We start from the raw sequence: 11,066 nt of genomic DNA, 5'->3' as shown, positions 1-11,066 counted from the left end.
GACATGAACATAAACATTTCAGACAATGAGTGTTTAGGAATTGGAATACACAATCTGATAGGGTGGTAGGAACAGATTCAATGATAGCTTACAGTCAGGAATTTGATAAATATTTGAAGGAGAAATTGTTACAGAGCTATGGGGACATAATGAAGAAGTGGAAGTAATTGGATTGCTCTTGAAAAGAGCTGGTTCAGACTCAAATGGCTGAATCACCTGCTGTGCTGCACTGTTTTATGAGTCTATGATATAGATTACATTATAAAAATATTGCTGGAACCTGATATTGGAGAAGTATTCTGCATTTTAAGTACCTTTCAAATAAAGATTATCTTGAAAAATTCAGTGGTTATTTGCCATAATACCTATCCTGCCGTCAGAGAAACTGTTGACCACTGCAAGTTGCAGACCTTAAACTGGAGAGTTCTATTTCCAACATCACTTCACATCAAAACTTGAGCTTTTTGAAATTTATTTTTTGGATCTGAGCATCACTAGCCAGGAAGACTGTTATTGCTCATTATCATTTAGTGGCCATTTTATTTTGATCTGCTGCAAGTACTTTAATACAACTAAGCGAGTTGCTGAGCCACTTCAGATGACAATTAAGAATCAACCATCTTAGTCTGGGACTTGAGTGATATACAGACTCGACTGGTAAGACATCAGCACACCAATTAGGTTTTCATGACACTCCACCAATTTCTTGGCATTTTACTGTTTATTTATTGTGTTAACAACACAGCTCATATGAATAATGGCAAGTGTTGTGGGCCAGGGTTGAGAGAACCCCAATTTTTTTAATAGATTATGGTTATGGAGAGCACACGAGCCTACCTTACAGGGGTAGTGCAACAGAGAGTTAAAGTACTTTTAAATTAAAACTATGTTTATTTATGAAACCAGTTAACACTTTATAAACCCACAGTAAACATCTTAACAACTATCAACACCAATAAAATACCCCAAGGAATACAGTACTCTGTAAGTAACTCTTAATCTTTCCTTGCAACATCCATAAGACAAAAAAGAACCCTTTTTACAGAAAGACATCAGGTTTAACTTCTCTACTGAGAGCAGTTACCACTTTGAAATCACCAAATGAACATTCTTTAGCTTGCAGAGATTCATACGCATCTTGCTGTAACTGCAGCTCCTCCAAATCTAAAACTAAACTAAACACACCATGTAGCAGACAGCCCAAAGTGAAAGTAAAAGCAGACAGACAGCCCAGCTCCACCCACACTCTGATAGCACTGATAAACACCCATTTCTTAAAGGTACATCCACTACAGCTATTTTATAAACACCCATTTCTTAAAGGTACTCTCACATGACGCAAGTCAGATCACATAGTGAAACCTGCCTTGATAGATCCTAACTTTGTTTTATAAAGCATGGATGAAAGTTACTGAACAAATTCACAGGAGTCTGCTGATCATCTTTTCACACAAAGAATAAAGTACTAATTAAACAAAAATAAATAAATTATATTACACCAGATAAAAACATAAGTATTTCAATACAAACAGAAGGAACTAATTCAAACTCACACTAGTCTTTTCCCCCCCAACAATATCTTTACAGACACATACAAATGCAGAAAGATCAAACAATTTGTAATATCTATCTCATACTATAACATTGAGTGTAAGTATGAAGCACATATGAATTAATAGGTTAACTGTGGTCATGCAACACACCAAAGTAAATGGCAAATGCGGCCAAAGCAGATTCCATGGATTTCCCAACAACCCACCCTGACATTTTTCATATTGTGAGCCAACCATTCTCACTGAAACATTATCTTTCTCACGAGGATTTTCAATCTCCGCATTTAAAGAAATCTCCAAATGCCGCTCGCACTCAGATAGCTTTTTAAAATAAATTTAGAGTAGCCAATTATTTTTTTCAAATTAATGGGTAATTTAGCATGGCCAATCTACATACACTGCACATCTTTCGGTTGTTGAGGTGAGACCCACGCAAATACAGGGAGAATGTGAAAACTCCACACAGACAGAGGATTGAACCCGGGTCCTCAGCACAATTGGGCAGCAGTACTAACCACTGCGCCACCGTGCCACCCAGCACACAGACGGCTTTGACAAGGGTCGACCTCCAAGATTTAAATCTCCCCCTCCGAGATTCTTCTCCCCTGGATCTCTGAGTACATTCAAACTTCACCGTACAAGCAGAATTTCAGATCCCCAGCCATGCCAAGCCAAACACCACTGCCACCAAAAAGTCTGCATTAGGGAGTTAGCAGCCTAAGGCTGCCTTCTCGGATATTCAGGGCTTCTCTCAAGCCTGTCTCGCTTCAATTCTGCCAAGAAGCAAAACGGTTCTGGCTTCCGAGTAGGTCCTGCCAAACTCTCAGTGCACGAATCCTTCCAGAGAGCATTAAAGAGAATCTGCATAGTAGTCATGCCCCCTTTTATGGCACTAGCTGCCATATATTCTGGTTTAAAGTTCTCAAACCTTTTAGTATGTTTGTGAATTAGTATATGAATGAACAGGTGAGTGTGTAGCTGTATAAATTGGTAGGTGGGTTAGGTAGGCGAATAGAGTGGTAGATGGGTAGAGTGGCAGCTGGGTGGGTGTAGTTAAATGAGTTGTGGGTTGGGAGCTGGTCAGGCCGGGTCAGAGGTGTGGCTGGTGTCATGGGAGGCAGTCATATGAGGTTTGGGAAGTCATGGGAGGTGGGGTTCAGAATAATCGGAGAGTTTAAGACTTTTCTGTTACTGGTCCTTTAATTTTGAACTATTTGTCACAATCCAAAACATGAAATTGGTTGAAGTAAAAGTCCAAAGATGTGCGGGTTAGGTGGATTGGCCATGCTAAATTGCCCGTAGTGTCCTAATAAAAAGTAAGGTTAAGGGGGGGGTTGTTGGTTTACGGGTATAGGGTGGATACGTGGGTTTGAGTAGGGTGAGCATGGCTCGGCACAACATTGAGGGCCGAAGGGCCTGTTCTGTGCTGTACTGTTCTATGTTCTATGTTCTAAAACTCTTAGATTGGTTTCACATTACGTTTATGCAAATTAGGAGGCGTGTCAGAATTACAAGAACTTTTTTTCCCTTGTGAAAAATATGCAGAGTCCCTTAATATGTCTGGGAGGGAGTGTGCTCCAGTCTGATTTACCTAGAGCTATAGGATTAAAAGACTGACTGGGATGTTCAACAGCGTGCGGCACATTTTCCAAGAATAATGACGATGAAACGGGTTGTTAAGCGACCGAACAACACTTGGGAAAAAGGAACATTCTGTGACAGCGCTGGCAAAACTTCATAGCAGAGCCAAGTTTGGCTTTTGAGCAGGTCTGTGGTTATGGAGGATGCAGAGTTGGGTGATGCTCCCACTGGGGAGGATTTCCTTTTGTACACCATCGAGGAGGAGAGGTCGAGCCTGATTTCTGAAGGCAATGGCCAGGAGGTGGGGGCGCCAGGAAGCGACCCTGACAACGAGTTCCTGGATAAGCCGCCAAAGGGAGTCGGTCACCCAGACATGGCACCGGACTCAAACGGTAATACTTGGTTGTTTTCACAAATTGTCCACAAAAGACTGTTTGTTAATTTATTTACCAGTGACTGCAAGAAATGGGTTCTATTTTGTTTGAAGTTAAGGTTCTTAAGGGCGGTTTTGCTTATTTAAAACAAAATTGAACTGCATGGAATCCAATCCTTTTTTTTAAACAAAACTCTAACGTGTTATGTTAGCATAATTAGAGTACAGTGCGACGCAGGACACGACTAACTGCAATTCGGTGTGTCCTTGATTTAAGCCATTAATATAAATATACGCAATTGTGGGCACATTTTAAACCTGCTGAACTCCACTTAGTATTCCCCCGCCCCAGCACACATCGACAGTGTCCATCCGACCACCATTCGCAAACTTTAACCTGAATCTCCACACCTTGGTGTGTAACCAGTTACCTCCGATTTGGAACTTTTAAAATGCCTTCTTGGAAGTCTTTCAGAGGGTTTACAAGTGACTGTTGTTTTGACTTGCTCAGAAGCAATAGGGGATTGGCTAAATACATCTTCCCCTTCCCCGTTGATTGCTGTTAACTTTCCTAATTAATTAATTTTAATTTTACTAATTTCCTCATTTTACCTGGCATTGAAGTAAGACTATTGGGATGTTGTTTTGTTTGTCTATGCTGTCACCTTACTTTGAATATGGCTATCCATGGGCCTGTTCCAATTTCATGACATTTTGTCCCAGTGTCCAATGACTCCCCAATGTTAATTGGGAACACTCAAATCTGTTTCCTATTCTCTTTCTCTATCTCAGCATTGCAATAAAAAAAAACTAACCCCTGCTTAAGACTTTTGCCTCATTTATATCACCTTGGGCTTTTCAACAGTTCTTTCATTTTTGGAGTAATAAAATATTCATGTCCTTGTGACTATGTTGAGGAAGTGATTGTTCAAAATTTATATCCCATGCTCGCCCTAGGTTTTAAGTCTATTTGTGTGTTTAACTCTTCCGCCCTCCCCTTTTTAATAGCCTTACTATTATTTGACACTTCCACCAGAAATTAGGAACATGGGAGTAGGGCATTCGGCTGATCGGGTCTGTTCTGCCATTCAATATGATCATGGCTGATCATCCACTTCAATGCCCTGTTCCCACACTATCTCCATATCCCTTTATATCATTCGTAATTAAAAGTCTATCAATTACTGCTTTAAAAACACTTAATGGCTAAAATTCCAAAACCAGAGGAGAGCATTCTAAATGTTTGCAATCCTCTGAGTAAAAATGGTTCTCCTTATCTCGATTTTCCCTCATATTTTGAAATCATGTCTTCTGGTTCTTTACTCCAACCAGGAGGAACATCTTGCCTGAATCTACCCTATCTATCCTTTAAATATTTTGTAGGTTTCAATTCAATCACCTCTCATTCTTTGAAACTCTAGAGATACAGGCTAATTGCTAAAACAGACAGCAGACTCCTAAAACAACAACTTTATCTGGAACTCGGCCATGGCAGGAGGACTACATAAACCCTTGAGAGATGTCCTCAATGCACCCCTGAAGAGGCCAACTCATTGACGTCCCTTGCTTGTGACCGATCAAAATAGAGAAGGTTCATTCGAATAGGTACGGAGAGACTTCGTTAGGAACATTCAGAGGCAAAGACAAGTCATCGGAGAGAGTGCACAAACCTCCAAACAACTCATCCAACTGACCATCCAGGCACTACCTGTCCTGCATGTGGCAAAGTCTGCAGATCACATATTGGATTTGGCTACCTCCGGATCCACCAAACCGAAGTGGAAGCAAGTCCTCTCAATCAAGAGGAAAGAGATAAGATCTAGATGGGGAATGCACGTTGGCAAAGGGAGTTTGTCTCCTCATTTGCATATGTTGCACATGTTTTTAAGGGTGGATAAAGAATGCATATTATTTGTCATTAGCAAATAGGGTGAGTGGAGTACTTTTGACTGGAAATGTGTGCATACTTTCTGCAGCTAAAACAGCTCGAGTTGGAACTACATTGATAAGTCTGGCATCTGAAACAGAAAAAATGAATTCAGATTTTGTATGATAAAATAATCATTTTAGCACACCACTGTAGAATGGGGACCTGTGCTCAAAGGAAACATAGGTCAAAGGGAGCTTTGGGTACAACATTATTGTTCTTAATGTTCAAACCTTTTTGCTCTTGGCACTTGCAAAATGTAACCCATCTTTGTTATTTGGTTGCTGCAGGGCAGGTACGGAGAGAAGGGATAGGTATACACCGCAGGGCAAGAATTATAGCTGGAAGAAAGGCAATTATGATGCGATGAGGCAAGACTTAGGATGCATAGGATGGGGAAGGAAACTGCAGGGGATGGACACAATTGAAATGTGGAGCTCGTTCAAGGAACAGCTACTGCGGTTCCTTGATAAGTATGTACCTGTCAGGCAGGGAGGAAGTGGTCGAGCGAGGGAACCGTGGTTTACTAAAGTAGTTGAATCATTTGTCAAGAGGAAGAAGGAGGCTTATGTAAAGATGAGACGTGAAGGTTCAGTTAGGGCGCTCGAGAGTTACAAGTTAGCTAGGAAGGACCTAAAGAGAGCTAAGAAGAGCCAGGAAGGGTCATGAGAAGTCTTTGGCAGGGAGGATCAAGGATAACCCTAAAGCTTTCTATAGGTACGTCCGGAATAAAAGAATGACGAGGGTAAGAGTAGGGCCAGTCAAGGACAGTAGTGGGAAGTTGTGCGTGGAGTCCGAGGAGATAGGAGAGGTGCTAAATGAATATTTTTCGTCAGTATTCACGAAGGAAAAAGACAATGGTGTCGAGGAGAATACTGAGCTACAGGCTACTAGACTAGTAGGGCGTGAGGTTCATAAGGAGGAGGTGTCAGCAATTCTGGAAAGTGTGAAAATAGATAAGTCCCCAGGGCTGGATGGGATTTATTCTAGGATTCTCTGGAAAGCTAGGGAGGACATTGCTCAGCCTTTGGCTTTGATCTTTATGTCATCATTGTCTACAGGAATAGTGCCAGAAGACTGGAGGATAGCAAATGTTGTCCCCTTGTTCAAGAAGGGGAGGAGAGACAACCCCGGTAACTATAGACCAGTGAGCCTTACTTCTGTTGTGAGCAAAGTCTTGGAAAGGTTTATAAGAGATAGGATTTATAATCATCTAGAAAGGAATAATTTGATTAGGGATAGTCAACACGGTTTTGTGAAGGGTAGGTCGTGCCTCACAAACCTTATTGAGTTCTTTGAGAAGGTGACCAAACAGGTGGACAAGGGTAAAGCAGTTGATGTTGTGTATATGGATTTCAGTAAAGCGTTTGATAAGGTTCCCCACGGTAGGCTATTGCAGAAAATACGGAGGCATGGGATTCAGGGTGAGCAGTTTGGATCAGAAATTGGCTCGCTATAAGAAGACAGAGGGTGGTGGTTGATGGGAAATGTTCAGCCTGGAGTTCAGTTACTAGTGGTGTACCACAAGGATCTGTTTTGGGGCCACTGCTGTTTGTCATTTTTATAAATGACCTGGAGGAGTGTGTAGAAGGATTGGTGAGTAAATGTGCAGATGACACTAACGTCGGTGGAGTTGTGGACAGTGCGGAAGGATGTTGCAGGTTATAGAGGTTCATAGATAAGCTGCAGAGCTGGGCAGAGAGGTGGCAAATGGAGTTTAATGCAGAAAAGTGTGAGGTGATTCATTTTGGAAGGAGTAACAGGAAGACAGAGTACTGGGCTAATGGTAAGTTTCTTGGTAGTGTGGATGAGCAGAGAGATCTCGGTATCCATGTCCATAGATCCCGGAAAGTTGCCACCCAGGTTGAGAGGGTTGTTAAGAAGGCGTATGGTGTGTTAGCTTATATTGGCAGAGGGATTGAGTTTCGGAGCCATGAGGTCATGTTGCAGCTGTACAAAACTCTGGTGCGGCCGCATTTGGAGTATTGCATGCAGTTCTGGTCGCCGCATTATGGGATGGATGTGGAAGCATTGGAAAGGGGGCAGAGGAGATTTACCAGGATGTTGCCTGGAATGGAGGGAAGATCCTATGGGGAAAGGCTGAAGGACTTGAGGCTGTTTTCGTTAGAGAGAAGAAGGTCAAGAGGTGACTTAATTGAGGCATACAAGATGATCAGAGGATTAGATAGGGTGGACAATGAGAGCCTTTTTCCTTGGATGGTGATGGCTAGCACTAGGGGGCATAGCTTTAAATTGAGGGGAGATAGATATAGGATAGATGTCAGAGGTAGGTTCTTTACTCGGAGAGTAGTAAGGGCGTGGAATAACCTGCCTGCAACAGTAGTGGACTCGCCAACATTAAGGGCATTTAAATGGTCATTGGATAAACATATGGATGATAAGGGAATAGTGCAGATAGGCTTTAGAGTGGTTTCACAGGTCGGTGCAACATCGAGGGCCGAAGGGCCTGTACTGCACTGTAATGTTCTATGTCTAAGTTCTATTTTCGATGTGTATTTTATGATTTGTTTGAGTCAACCCTAAGCTTCCCTTTTGTTACTGTGCCAATGCGTATAAACTTTGGAGTTCTGTCACTTAATGTACTCCATTCACAATGAGGACTGGCAAAAAAATCCTCTGATAGAAAGGATATGGCGATGGGCATCATGCTGTTTATCAAGAAAGCAATGGCATGAGGAAAGACTATTAGCATTATCGTAACCCTGCTCTATATTTGAATGGAGTATCTCCTAGGAAAGAGCTAGAGGACAATAAGGGGGCCTCACGGTAGCATGGTGGTTAGCATCAATGCTTCACGACTCCAGGGTCCCAGGTTCGATTCCCGGCTGGGTCACTGTCTGTGTGGAGTCTGCACGTCCTCCCCGTGTGTGCGTGGGTTTCCTCCGGGTGCTCCGGTTTCCTCCCACAGTCCAAAGATGTGCGGGTTAGGTGGTTTGGCCATGCTAAATTGCCCGTAGTGTAAGGTTAATGGGCGGGGGATTGTTGGGTTACGGGTATACGGGTTACGTGGGTTTAAGTAGGGTGATCATTGCTCGGCACAACATCGAGGGCCGAAGGGCCTGTTCTGTGCTGTACTGTTCTATGTTCTATGTAAGGCTTACAAACATTTTGAACAGGAAGATTTGGAGCAGTAATGTTTGAAAATGATGAAAAATACAGAGCCATGTGCACAAGCAAACATGGAGCATTTGAACTCTGCACCGTATATATGTACACAATTCTTGCAGTTAATAAATATAAACCATTAACTGACTTAAGACTATGAAAGCTTCAGTAAAACCTGCTGAACGGCATCCAATATCCTCCAATCTGTGGCAACGAAAAGAAAAATCCTAAATCCTGCAAAGAATGCAGCAAAAAATAAATTCCAGCAGGTCTAAAAAAAATTGAAGAAGTAGTCTGACCTGAAGAAATGCTCGAGCAGGTGGCACGGTAGCACAGTGGTTAGCACTGTTGTTTCACAGCTCTAGGGTCCCAGGTTCAATCCCCGGCTTGGGTCACTGTCTGTGCGGAGTCTGCATGTTATCCCCGTGTCTGCGTGGGTTTCCTCCGGGTGCTCCGGTTTCCTCCCACAGTCCAGGGATGTGCAAGTTAGATGGATTGGCCATGCTAAATTGCCCTTAGTGTCCAAAATTCTATGATAATCTATGATTAACCTAGGACAAAAGTTTGGCACAACATTGTGGGCCGAAGGGCCTGTTCTGTGCTGTATTTCTCTATGAAGGGGAAACATTTGATCCCCTGATGCTGCTTGAAGTGGTGGCGCTGCATCAAGTACATTGATTCCCCAGGGGTGGGCAGCACTGTGTGGTCCACTTGGCATACTTCAATGAGCAATACAATAAGTTTTTCCCCAATAGTATGTTACAACAAACTTTAAATGCTGTCCTGCCTAGTCTACATTTTACAAAGATACATGTGGGACCCATGTTTTTTGATACTTTTAATTACTATGTGACAAAACAGTGTCCCAACACTGTCAGTGATTTATAGGGGATTGAATTTGGATTAAAGCACAGAGTGTATTCACTCTGATCTATGTGATGGACGGAGCTTGCTGATTTCTAACCCAGTTTGTTTCATTTATGTTTTTATGTTTTGACACATTTTTCTCCTCCACTTATCTTGAAGGTGTTGTCTTACTAGGATACAACAGTTGCGTTCTAATATATTGTCGGTCCAACATCAACTGTCAGAAGAAAAGCATTTACATGCAGACATTTTATTCCGCCATCAGGATAGTCTTCATGAAGAATTTTCACCAAAACCAGTAAACCATTTTTCTCTGATGGACCTGCTGTTTATTTGCAGCAATTTATTAATCTGAAATATAAATAACCTTTTTTTTCCCAATTTATTCAAATCACCTTCTGCAAGTAGTCATTCTTTGTGTGTGAACCTAGACAATGGTGACAAGCTGCTTGACTGAAGGGCCATCCCAGATACATCCTAGCCTGGCATCCGCACATATGAGCAGGCGCAAATGGTTAGAATTCAGAAACAAGTGGGTTGGATTTTATTCCCTCAACCAGGGGCATGGAGGACCAAGTAGCATCCTTGTTGTCACCCTGACAAAAGCCATCGAGCAAAGCACATCAAAATGAACATGTCTGATTTTGGTACACCGGTACCATGAATCTGAGATCTTGATACTTGCCCAATTTTAGCATCATTACTTGTAAGGAAAATTGCAGCTATGCAGGAATGCAATTCTGCACTTTTAGTGCAAGAATCCCTGTTCAGATGGAGGAGCTTTTGTTGGTTAATAAGAATGTTATCGTAAGCTATATCACCCCAACTTCTGTCATCGAGATGTGGTATGCCAATGACGCCTGTGTGTGCACACACTCAGCCAAACTACAAACCATCGCGCATTCATCAAGGCGTATGAGAGAAGGAGCCTCTGAGTTCTCTGCTAGCCCACCGCTGCCACACAACACTGCCCAAAGACCTCCAGTCCAGCACCAAGCTCAGTGTACCCACTTAAGTTTTCCAATTAAGGGGCAATTTGGCGTTGCCAATCCACCTGCCCTGCACAGCTTTGGGCTGTGCGGGCGAAACCCACGCAAACACGGGGAGAATGTGCAAACTCCACATGGACAGTGACCCAGAGCCGGGATCAAACCTGAGACCTTGGCACAGTGAGGCAGCAGTGCTAACCACTGTGCCACAGTGCTGTCCCATCAAGCTCATGTTCTACAGAGCAGCCGTGGTGCTCACCTTCCTGTATGCATCAGAAACATGGACCATGTACAGCAGACACCTCGTAGTACCTGGAGAGATAACACCAGGGTTGTCTCTGCCAAATTCTACAAATCCACTGGCAGGATGGGTGTACCAATGTGAGCATTCCCTCCCAAGCCAATATCCCCAGTAAGGAAGCACTGGTCACATTCAACCAGCTGCAATGGGCGGGCCATTTTGCCTGCATGATCTTTTTTAAAAAAATAATTTTTATTGAAATTTTTTGAAAAACATATACAAAACAATACAATAATAATAATAAACACCCCCTGGCACCCGTAACTACACATATAACAAACCCCCCACCCCCAACCCCAATAAGCAACAGAATAAATTAACAATAAGCAAATTAACTTAAACACTATCC

The 11,066-nt window shown here is 42.6% G+C and overlaps 1 protein-coding gene across 1 annotated transcript in view; it reads left to right on the top strand.

Moving 5' to 3' along the window:
• The first annotated feature begins 3,050 nt into the window (after window positions 1-3,050).
• Window positions 3,051-11,066, top strand: part of LOC119963257 (SH3 domain and tetratricopeptide repeat-containing protein 1-like) — a 111,243-nt gene continuing 103,227 nt past the window's right edge. The window contains 1 exon segment of the mRNA XM_038792082.1: window positions 3,051-3,526. Within this exon segment, the coding sequence (XP_038648010.1) occupies window positions 3,331-3,526 (196 nt within the window). The 5' untranslated portion in view covers window positions 3,051-3,330.

This window comes from Scyliorhinus canicula, chromosome 3, assembly GCF_902713615.1.
Source record: "Scyliorhinus canicula chromosome 3, sScyCan1.1, whole genome shotgun sequence".
NCBI lineage: Eukaryota > Metazoa > Chordata > Chondrichthyes > Carcharhiniformes > Scyliorhinidae > Scyliorhinus > Scyliorhinus canicula.
This window is presented reverse-complemented; position numbering and strand designations above follow the sequence as displayed.